The sequence below is a fragment of the Lepisosteus platostomus genome, chromosome 16 (assembly GCF_059453375.1).
Source record: "Lepisosteus platostomus isolate fLepPlt1 chromosome 16, fLepPlt1.hap1, whole genome shotgun sequence".
Classification (NCBI taxonomy): Eukaryota; Metazoa; Chordata; class Actinopteri; order Semionotiformes; family Lepisosteidae; genus Lepisosteus; species Lepisosteus platostomus.
The window spans coordinates 1,778,389-1,789,995 of NC_142626.1; the positions used below are offsets into that span (position 1 = coordinate 1,778,389).

General features: G+C 51.1%; 1 protein-coding gene across 11 annotated transcripts; it reads left to right on the plus strand.

Moving 5' to 3' along the window:
- Positions 1–1,006: 1,006 nt before the first annotated feature.
- Positions 1,007–11,257, plus strand: majin (membrane anchored junction protein). Of its 11 annotated transcripts, XR_015927547.1 has the most exons (14): positions 1,007–1,201; positions 1,521–1,604; positions 1,931–2,096; positions 2,571–2,686; positions 3,182–3,227; positions 3,317–3,392; positions 4,041–4,169; positions 4,554–4,579; positions 5,281–5,459; positions 6,454–6,493; positions 7,855–7,921; positions 8,645–8,729; positions 9,200–9,462; positions 9,566–11,257. XR_015927547.1 is itself a non-coding variant. In XM_088608634.1 (13 exons), the coding sequence occupies exons 3-13, from the start codon at positions 1,986–1,988 to the stop codon at positions 9,243–9,245; spliced, it is 921 nt and encodes a 306-aa protein (XP_088464760.1). In that variant the 5' UTR covers positions 1,007–1,201; positions 1,521–1,604; positions 1,931–1,985; the 3' UTR covers positions 9,246–11,257. The 11 variants fall into 11 exon arrangements, 10 of the variants coding, with proteins under 10 accessions (XP_088464760.1, XP_088464762.1, XP_088464763.1 ...); XM_088608634.1 differs by having other exon boundaries at positions 9,200–11,257; XM_088608636.1 differs by having other exon boundaries at positions 5,281–5,390; positions 9,200–11,257.
- Positions 11,258–11,607: the final 350 nt, after the last annotated feature.

Genomic DNA, 11,607 nt, shown 5'->3' on the forward strand with positions numbered 1-11,607 from the left:
CTCCCCGACACTTCCGGGTCGGAGCAGCGCCCGGAAGTGTTAACTCTTTGTGGCCTGGGAAAAATTACACGTTAAAATAACAACAAACCACAAAACTTGATTATTAACAAACGTACATTTATTTTTTTACAAAATATAGATTGCATAGAACGTTGGCCTGGAAGAAGACTTTGATCGAGTTACCTAGAATAGAAATTAAAGACCACAGTGGTCAAAACCCCCAAAAAACTGCTGCGATATAAGGGCCTTCATTATAATTTTCCTACTCCAGACCTTTTCTTTTCGTATAGACGAGCTGATTTTACTGCGCTAATCTTTATTCTTATATTTATGGATCTAACACCACCTTTAGATGAAGTTTTCTGTCGCAGTGCGAACTTCCAAAAAGCACCAACTGTTCCTAAACAGGATTGTAAGGATAAAACTATAAAGTTATAAAATAAAGTTGTTTCTTCACGTAACTCTCACACAAATATATATATAAATGTATAATAATATGGGCAGGTCCCGATAATTATGGGAAATGTAGTGTGCTTAATCAGTAAAATTGTTATGACCGTTTCACAACGGTTAGAAACAGTTCCACCTCGAGACCTCGAATTCTCCTTTATGTATTTTAACCCAGTGCAAACAAACCTCTTTATCTTTATATTGTATTTCGATAATATTATTATGTTGTTTGACCATTTATTGGTAATAAATGCTGCACATAGGTTGTGGTGGAGGGGAGTCCCCATTACCTGTAAAGCGCTTTGAGTGAAGTGTCCAGAAAAGCGCTATATAAGTGTAAGCAATTATTATTATTGTAGGGTGTAGGGTAAACACGTAGATAAGTCCGGGTTACCATGTATACACAATACATACCTGGATCAGAAGTCTTATTAAATACATAGGATGTACAGAATGAACGACTATACCAATTAATTAATTAATTTTCCTGAACGCGCCTGTGTGTTTTTTTTCCATTCGCACGTGTTCGTCGCCCTTCCTCGCGCGACACCTGGCGGTGAGCGGCGGGCTCTCGCGCGGCCCGGCTCTCGCGACTCGAGGCCGTTGATTTTGAAAAAAAAAAATAAAAAAATAAAAATTCTGTCCGGTTTCAGCTTCTCTTAATCTCCCCTCAAAAAACACACGGATAACGGCGCACGACGGCCTGTCGGAAGGCTAAATATTTAAAACCGTGTGTCGTTTACTCACAGGGGTGAGTAAAACGGTCCATCCGTCCCCGATAAAACATAAAACATTTCGTCCGGCAGCTCGGACGTTTCAAAATTGAAGAGCCAACGAACCCGTGAAAGTAAAACCTCGCCCGGTCTTGTTGGTAAAATCAGACTCTTTCGTAAAAAGTAAAGTTAATTAAAATGACATAAGGGGTAAGTGCTGTTATTTTAATCGTGAGCTGTGGAGAGTTCGGTGATGTGGCGGCTGGTTTATTCTAACTGCGTCGGGGAAAGTCTTCAGATCAGCTCGGTGTAATTTGACGGGTTTTTTATTCTTGTTTTTGTTTTTCGCCTTTTGAGTTTCTGGAGCGCATCAGGAGCGAGTGGGCGAAGTTCCCAGAGGTCCCAATTCTCCTAAATATTGACCTCATCCCCCTGAATATCGTAAGCATTGACTACCAGTGCACTTTCCTGACAGGATCCAGTCCCGTTTGCCTTTTACTAACTAATTACATTGAGAATTCATCTTAGGGCCAACGTATCCATTTCATTTCCAGTGCCATCACTCGTGTGGATGTCCCAGTGCATGCCCTCGGCAAAGGGGGCATTTGTTTTAGCTAAAGTTTGTTGACACGCACATATAAAGTTATAAAATTGGTTCGGTGAAGAAATTGCTGTTGCCTATCCCACTGGTGGACGGAGAGCCACCATCAGGAGCAGATCCCACAGCCTGAAACTGTCCACCCGTCTTCTGCTAATGGTTTTTGCAGGTGTCTCACACTGGCCCCAAGCCCTATAAGCCTTTACTTCTGCTTTTCATCCCTTATGATGCCAGCAGCCATATCGCTCTGCAGCCCCACTGGAGCCCAGCAGTGTGAGCCTGGCCAGTACCTGGAGGGGAGACTCCTGGGAGAGCTGAGGCTGCTGCTGGAAGAGGTGTGAGTGGGGCCAGCAGGGGGCGCTCACCCTGTGGTCTGTGTGGGTCCTGATGCTCCAGTATAGTGATGGGGACACTGGACTGTAAAAAGGTGCCATCCTGAAGAGATGTAAAACCGAGGTCCTGACTCTCTGTGGTCATTAAAAACCCCAGGGTGTTTCTCGAGAAGAGTAGGGGTGTTACCCCAGTGTCCTGGCCAAATTCCCCCCTGGCCTTTACCCCTCATGGCCTCCTAATAACCCCCCTCTCTGAACGGGCTCCATCACTCTGCTCTCCTCCCCGCTGAGAGCTGGGGTGTGGGGAGCGGACTGGCGCCTCATCCAGGTGGGGGGACACACTGCTGGGGGTGGAGGGGACCCCCGTGACCCGTACAGAGCTGTCCAGGAAAGCGCTGTAGAAGTGTAAGGGATGATGATGATGGTGGTGATTATTATTATTATTATTATTATTATTATTATTATTATTTCGGACAGTTCCCCCAGAGGACGATGTCCGTGCGGCCCTTCGCCTACCCCCTGCAGGAGACGCGGCTCTTCCAGGCCGGCTGCCGTGTCTACAAGTTCAAAATCAGGCACAGCAGCGGTCAGAGGTACGGCCAGGGCGGCCCTGTGCGTCACGGTCCACCCCCTCCAGCCGCCTTGACCACGGCGGACCCTCCATGGCCAGGGACCCTCCAGGGCTCCACACCCCCGTCATGACCAGTCTTCCAAACGATTCAGTCATTCGGTAGCACCTGAAGAACAGGGAGAGTTTTATGTATTTGGGTCAGTTAAGATGCTAAAGAGCTGCTCTGGGTTATTAAGAGCTGAGCTGCTGTCATACGACGGCCTGCAGGCACTGGACCGGAGCTGGACAGCCCTGTGGTAGCTCAACAATTGCACTGTATGTTTGCCAGTGGCCTCTCTCTCAGTAATTTATTGAACAGGCATCATTAGTAGCCATTCCCCCTTCTCCTAAGGTGGGACAGAGTATAGTGTCAAAGCAGGAGGTCCAACGGGGACATCGGCCTGTTAAGGCCCGACTCATCGAGAACGAGAGGTCGGTTTGGGCGTGATGTCCGTCTCTGCGTTTTTTTATTTTGCAGCAGAGAAGAAATCCCAGCAGACGAGCATGTAACGCAGGAATTGGAGGTACGATGGGACGGAACGGGTTACTAGCACGTCCGAGATTTAAAATCTGTCGCCAGGATGTCCCTTGCCTTTTCTTTTCTTTTCTTCAGGATGCCGTTCGCGTGGTCCTGGCCAATCTGGACTCCCTGCAGCCCTTCGCCACAGAACACTTCAATATTTTTCCTTGTATCCATTTGAAAAAAAGATACTGCAGCTCATCTGTGAAGGAAAGAGTCTGAAATTCTCCATTCAGTGAATAGGAAATGCCCTGCAGCGTCAGGTTTCACAGTTTCTCCCTGGGGGGGGGGGCGTATTTGTTTTTGACTGTTACTCGGGCGGGCTAACGAGTGGCTCGGATAGTTAAGGCACTTGCTCAAAGCCTGTGGGCCTAATGTTACTGGTTTGAGTCTCAGTCAGCCTCAACTGACACATTAGCCAGGTTGGCTGTTGCCTTCGATGGATCAGAGGCGCATGCACCAACAGATGTGCCCTCTGATGAGGGCAGTGACAGCTGACTGCACTCAGGTGAAAAGGCCTGGTTTGCAGCTGCTTTGTCGCCCTGGGGAAATCACAGGGACGTATCCCATGCAGGGAAATCCCCACAACAGGCAGGCAGGCTGGGGCACTCCTATGGAACTTGCAATTGTGTAATATTCCGAGAGGCAGTGATTCAAAACTGCCTAGCAGCCTTGCCGAAGGCCTGTAGCAGACTTCCTTCTTAAACATGCGTGTGCCGGGGGTCCGTGGAGCACGCCCAGGATGAGCATTCCCAGTACTTGCGTAGGCTCAGGTCGGAAGTCAGGCCAGACGCTTCCTTCACGGGGGTGCCGCGAGACAAGAGCCAGTGGGAGAGGGTGTCCAAGCTGACGTTCCTGCAGGGCAGCTCGGTGCTCCACGCCTACCCCTTCGTGTGCACTCTCTACGTGGAGCTCCGCCCCAGCGGCGGGACTCTCGCGCCCGCAGGTAGGCCTCACCACCCCCCCCCCCCCACTGCTCTTCTCTCTCCCTCGCCGAACTGACACTCGACCTCCACGGCCCACAGCCCGTGTGTGAATTCAGTGACCTGGCTTTGTCCATGGGAAGAACGGTAGGATGTGGCCTGCACACTTTGTTTCAGGTCTTTAATCCTTGAATTACCAAAGCGGTTTTCCGTACCTTGCTTTAAGGAAGCAAATCCAGATCAATTAGGGAATGAATCGACTGGAAGTCAAAGTTCTACAATACTGTGAAATGTCCGTGCCAAGGAGCACCAGCTCTGCAATGAAGTGATTTCTGTGCGGTTGTCACCAGTGCTCAGTGGTGGTGTTCATTAATGGGGCCTTTTATCCCTGTCTTTCTGATTTTCAGCCAAGCGGCCGTGCAGCTGCTCACCGGTAAGTCTTCTTCCTGCAGAGTGCAGTGCAGAGCAGCCAGCGGGGCCGCAGCTCCCCTGTGCTGGAAACGGAGGGGGGAGAAACGAACTCTTGCGTGCAGGCTGGCTGGAAAACCTGGCGCGGCATGGAGGAGTTCCCAGGACAGGGGTGGTCTGATCCGGGTCCTGAAGGTCCGCTCTCTCTCTCCGGGGGTTTTTCAGTTCAGCTCCTCTCTGAACCGCCCTCTTGGGTGAAGCGGTCATGTCCGGCTGCATTCCCCTGTTCTCAAGGCCCTGTTGATCTAACACCAGCTGTACAACCTTTGGCGTGGAGTTTGCATGTTCCCATAGGTTTGCGCCCAGTGCTCTGGCTGCCTCCCACTTCTTATAAACATGCAGCTGTGACTCCATTGCTACTTTAAAATGGTCCTTTCCAAGAAGAAGGAGCTGGGCATTGTAGCTCCCCTCTCCACTCTGTAGGAGTGGCACAGGTGCCTTTCTGCACTAGGCTCGGATTCGAGTACAGGTCTGTCTGCTGCCACAGAACCTCCTGCCCTTTAGTTGCTCCAGCATCAGGTCTAGTTGAACACACAGGCGCGCCCCTCCAGTCCCCAAGAGCCACTGTCCAATCCGAGTAGGTGACCAGATAGTGCTGTCCCCAGCAGAGGACCCTGGATCAGACACTCCTGCCAGGAGCCTCTGCTGCCCTGTTTTGTCTTGAAGGCCTGGGATGCTCTGGGCAGCCCACAGAGCCATGAGGTCACCGCCAGGCAGCCGAAGCGCAGAAGGACTGTGCCGCCACCAGAGGGCTCCACAACGCAGTCTCAGGCCAGGCAAGTGGATCGCATGCTGTTAGCCCTTCCAGCGCACTGCAGGCGTGGATCCCCAGCACAGCCAGCCATGTAATCATACACCCCTGGTACTAATAATATAACTGGTTCTGGTTCTGCTCCTTTGCTTTCCTTGTGTACTCAAACCCTCGTGTTTAATTCTGCTGTCTCCTTTCACCATCTTGTTCTCCTCTGTAAAGAGCTTTGAGAAGCCACTTTTAAAAGTGCTGTATCAAATAGAGTTGATAATAATAATAATAATAATAATAATAATTGCCTACACTTATATAGCGCTTTTCTGGACACTCCACTCAAAGCGCTTTACCGGTAATGGGGATCCCCTCCACTGTGCAGCCCCACCTGGATGATGCGACGGCAGCCATAGTGCGCCAGAACGCTCCCCACACACCAGCTCTCAGTGGGGAGGAGAACAGAGTGATGTAGCCAATTCATAGAGATCATCATTATTACTAATTACATAATTAACAATATAACTATTAATAATAATATTCATAGAATATAAAATAATGCAACTAGGAAAGCAGCAGCAAAGTGACCTTATGGGTCAGTCTGGACCTTCGACAGCCACACTCACTTGTTTTCCTAGAAGATGATAAAGCAAGCAGGTCTTCTGAACGCTCTGCTTAAGTGGGAGAAAGTAATGCCTTCTCCGGAAATTATTCTGTCTAAACTGGAGCAAGAAAACATCAAAGGATTTTCTTAACATGTTTTGCGCAGGCAGGAGATTTTATCAAGAGATGTGCCCACTTTACACTGTTCTGTGAAAGCGCTGGCTTCGGTCTAACAGCAGGGGTAATGAAACAGAGCAGGTCTGAGACTCCTCTCAGCGACGCAGCGGAGAGTTAGCAAGAGACGTGAACGCTGGGAGTTCAGTCACGTCGTGGGCGTCTGTGTGCTGTCCTGAGGGCGGTGAAGAATATTCTCACCTGACCCTCCTTTTTTACTGAATAAAAACAGAATCTACAGTACATATCTATGCTCTACACTCTGACTCTGACTCATGGGGCACAGAGGACTAAAATAAGATTTTCTGCTCTCCCCGCAGGAGCGCCGAGGAGCCTGGAGCGCCTCCGAGAGGCGAGGGGGTAAGGAAGCGGACAATGACGGGGATTGTTCTCCGGCCTCCGCAGGACAAGCCCCCCCTCCCTGGGGCGAGGCCGACGGTCTGTGCTGGGAAGATCAGTCTACTGAGCTGTGAAAAGGGGAAAAAAAGAAACATCCGTTCCGGGCTGAATAGATGCACTTGTCTTCACGCAAGAGGAGTCTTGCGTTTCAGGTTCAGATGCTCGGTTACCCGTGTTTCTGAACACACGCACAAGCCCCGTCTGGTCCAGAATGTACACGTCTGTATTTACCCACACCTAGAACAGACGGTTATGAGAATCCCACCTCTTCGCCACCATCGGCTGAATGACTTTATTTTTTTGTTGGAATTAATATTTCCTTGAGACAAATGCCGCCCCCATTCCTAGGCTAGTCTAGAATACTGGACTGGGGGGGAAAAAAAAGCTCTCTAGTTCATCTTTGTGAAAGGATGGAAGGGTTATTTTTGGGATGCCTGTCCTGTTAAAGTGGACTTAAAAAAAAAACAGCCCACACATGACTAAAATGAGATATCTGGAGTCAGGACAGACACGGGTGTGAGCTGCTTTGAGCCTCATGAAGAATACAGCCATTGCCCATATGAAAGCCATAACCATATCTCATCCTAACCCAGACCAGGCACCATTTCTAACCCCAGAATCTGTTCTCCTTTAACACAGGTTACAATACTGAATCATGAACTGAGCAAAACTGATAGAAATTATTCAAGAACGTATGAAACAGATCAGTTTGTGTGGAATTATTAATATGAAAAATAATTTAAAAAAAATACAATTTCAAATGTATTTCAGCACTGAACTAAGTTCTGCATGTTCAGTGTTCATTCCTGGAGGGCCTGGTGCCCTGTGGTATTTATTCCAACCAAAAATCAATTAAACATTTGGCCTCATTACTTATGTTTCTTAAGGTTTTTTTTTGTTTGATTACAAAGATGCTCAAGGAACAGGTGCCTCAGAGACTGTTTAAAAGTATTCCAGTGACATAATCGTAAAAAATTACATATTTGCTGCTATTGGTAAATAAGAAGATCATGTAATAGAGTTCAGCTGAGACAAGGAACAGAAGGATTGGTACCTCCAGGAGTTGAGTTTGAAACCGCTGTTTTAAGGATAAAATGATGATGTATCAAGCTGTTCAGACCCCTGTTAAGGCGTAAATTGGGCCGGGCCTACTAAATCACAGCTACTGTTATTGTACTGACAAATTTGAAATGTGCACTTTGTTTCCGTCACTCTGTTAGCTGTCTGACCTGCTGGCAGAGTTCTAGGAATTAAACTGCAGTGACTGTTCTCGCGCCGCTCTTGGTGTTCTGAAGCCTGCTTCCCGTGAAATGTTTCTCCAGGCTCCAGCTCAGGCAGGACCCTCCATTCTCAGCCGAAGGGAAGAGCTCCAGGCAGTGGGCGGCGCAGGTGGGTACGGATCGTGCTGTCTTTACAGCTGGGGCCTTTCTGATGCCCCCGTCTCCTCGCCAGCCTCTGCTGACATACTCGCTGTATTGTACAAGGGGAGTGCATCCCTGGTCCAGCAGGGGGTGCTGTGTCTCCCGGACAGCAGCTGTCCGAGTGACCCCGTTCATCCACTAACTAGGTGGTTTAGCTCATTATAAGGTGAGAGTTGGAATGCAAACCTGCAGACATACAGGACCGCACACCCCTGATAGACATCCCTGATATAAATTAGGTAGAGCTGTGGTTATAATACAGATCCCTTGGCTTCTCCTCGTATTACATCACCCTTATTGGAGCACATGCCCATTCCCTGTGCTGTTCCTGTGTATTTCCCTGGGTGCTAGTCTGCTATGCTGTGGAGCTGCTGGTGCAGAATGAACACTGTGTGTCTCCCAGGTGGGGCTGCTGGTGCAGAATAAACACTGTGCGTCTCCCAGGTGGGGCTGCTGGTGCAGAATGAACACTGTGCGTCTCCCAGGTGGGGCTGCTGGTGCAGAATGAACACTGTGTGCTGGATGAACCAGATCTCATCCTATGTATGAAGCACTTTAGAATTCCTTGCTCTTTATCCAAAAGGATTCCATAGTCAAACATATGATCACATACTGTACACTAGAAATAAAAAACAGGGAAAACGAGCAGTAACAAATGGGGTTCTGATTTTGGCTTCCTGCTTTCCTTTAGAGGGCTCCACATCTCAGAGCGAAGTACCTGAAGAAAGTCTTGTGAGTGTGGGACAGACTAAAGGACTATTGGATTACCTGGCCAGGTAAGAGTCCTCTGCGGTCACCTCATGCAACACAGCAGAGGCACTGGCTGCCCATCTTCTTCTCCCTGTTGCCTGGACACTCTGCTTTGTAATTGGCCGTATGGGGGGGGTGGTAGTTAGCCCCACTGTCCCACAGCTGTGGGGATCCTGGTTTCCGTTCTGGTCTTGGGGAACGCTCTGCGAGGAGTGTGCACGGTCGCCGTTCATGCGGGCGTTTTGCTTGGCACTTCAGTTCCCTCCCACATTCCCGAGACAAGCTGGCAGGTTCACCTGCCCTCTGGTACGTCTCTCCCTCCGACATCCCATCCAGGCCTTGCATCCTGAGCTTCCTTGACAAATGTTCCGTTCGGACATCGGATCACAACGAGCGTTGGAGATCGTCAAGGAGCCGAGGGGCTCCTCGTGCCGGGAGGAGATTCCTGGCGGAGATGTGGCGCACAGCGACTGACTCCCGCTTTCTCTTCTTCCAGAAAGCTGTGGCCCCTCTCGCTTTTCCTCACCGGCAGAGGGCGTTAGAAGCCGAGAGGCCTCCCTGTGGCTGAAGCAGGAAAGTGCAGCACCACCATGGCAGAGACTGAAGGTCCACCATGGGCTGTTTTCACCCTGTTCATTCCCCAAGCCCACAGCCGTTTGGTACCATGTAGTTTTTTTGTACCCCACTGGGCTGTTTTTACTGCTTGTTCTTACCCTGTGTGCTCCAGCCCTGGTCCTGGGGGAACCCCCATGTCTACCGGTGTGGGGCTCTAGCCCGGCGCCGCCTTTCCTCAATCAAACCCCTTATCAATGAAGCCCAGTATCTGGACTTTTCCATTACTTTCTGGTTTCTAAACTATCAGGAGGCGTAAAGGGACCCAGAACACCTTCCGAGTTATTTGAGATGACCTACGAGACATCAAGCAACGTTGGAGGTGTTCCAGGACAGAGGCGAAGGCCTGCCCCCAGGAGCAGTGTACAGCCGAACGCAGCACAACTGCCAGCTGGCCAACGACCCCAGTTCAAAACATGTTGGGTTTACAATACCTACACAAATAAAGCTGAATAGTGTTAAGTCTGCAGTCCGGTCACTACTAACTCGCAAGCCAGCAGGGTTTCTGGGGCAGTTCAGTGGCAGTGCAAGACCCAGGGAGCAGGGAATTGAGAATTACAGTAGAGTTAAGGACTGACTGGAGCAGCTGAAGCAGTTCGCTGGAGGCAAAGGGCCCTCAGGGATTTACAGAGACCCCTTGAGGGGCCAGAGCTGCACTCCTACACTGTTCTACATTAATGGGCTGAAGACACAGACACACACAACCCCCCCTCCCCCCAACATCGCCCCAGCTCCCCAGGTGGAGGCAGAACAATGAGGTCCTTCTCCTCTGGAAAAACAGTGACGAGAGAGAAAACAGTACATGTACAACACGGAGGGGGGTTATGTTAAGTTATAAGTTAAGCGAGGCAGAAGGAGCCTGCCACTCAGGAGACAATGCTTCTCCTTATTCCTGTCCCGGTGCGCGGAGAACAGGGCAGCCTGGGGCAACAGGAGGAGAGCGAACACATCCAGAGCAGGCTCAGAGCTCAGAGCAGCGCTGCCTCCTGTCCGGCTGTGTGGCTGAAAGGAACAGGAGAGCAGTGCGATACCATGACCCCCCCTCTCCCCTCCAGGCTCGCTGGGGCTGGGGCTGGGCTGCCAGAGAGCAGTGCGATACCCTGACCCCCCTCTCCCCTCCAGGGTCACTGGGGCTGGGGCTGGGCTGCCAGAGAGCAGTGCGATACCCTGACCCCCCCTCTCCACTCTAGGCTCGCTGGGGCTGGGGCTGGGCTGCCAGAGAGCAGTGCGATACCCTGACCCCCCTCTCCCCTCCAGGGTCACTGGGGCTGGGGCTGGGCTCCCAGAGAGCAGTGCGATACCCTGACCCCCCCTCTCCACTCTAGGCTCGCTGGGGCTGGGGCTGGGCTCCCAGAGAGCAGTGCGATACCCTGACCCCCCCTCTCCCCTCCAGGCTCACTGGGGCTGGGGCTGCCAGAGAGCAGTGCGATACCCTGACCCCCCCTCTCCCCTCCAGGCTCGCTGGGGCTGGGGCTGGGCTCCCAGAGAGCAGTGCGATACCCTGACCCCCCCTCTCCCCTCCAGGCTCACTGGGGCTGGGGGTGCCAGAGAGCAGTGCGATACCCTGACCCCCCCTCTCCCCTCCAGGGTCACTGGGGCTGGGGCTGCCAGAGAGCAGTGCGATACCCTGACCCCCCCTCTCCCCTCCAGGCTCGCTGGGGCTGTGCTGCCAGAGAGCCGTGCCGAAACACGGCTGCCTTCCTTCCTCCTGTGGTCTGACAAAGCCCTTCGCCCCTCTGCCCCCCCCTAGCCCGAGCCAGAGACGTGTGCACCCTCGCTAGGGCACAGCAGGGCAGGGCCGCCACCTGCCCCTTTCCCCTCTCCTCTTCCTCCTCCCAGGCGGGAAAACTGGGACTGGAACTCTTCCAGCTAGTCAGGATGAGCGAAACCCCGAAGGAAAGGCAACTGGCATCCCATTTCAATAAATATTTATCAGCTCCCAGTCCGCTGGTCTGTCTTATTCTGCTATTTTTAATAAGGGCTCGCAGCTACCAGGGACAAAGTGTAGCGGGTAGCTGGAGGTGCAATATTTACCACAAAAGATGGTGAAGGAGAGATGATACAATAAGAACCGTCTTGGGCTGTAGTGTTGTAGATCCATTAAGAAAAAAAACAGTGAAACTTAGTGTGTAAAGGCCGTCTTGTCTGTAATAGTTCTTATGTTTTTTTACTCTTGCTGCTTGCATCATCTCCTAAGAAGCATTTTGTCCAGCTATAGAGAACACCGCGCAGTAAGGGACAGCAGTATGCAGCCTGAGAGCTCACGAGCGCTTCGCTTGAGAGCTCCCATTG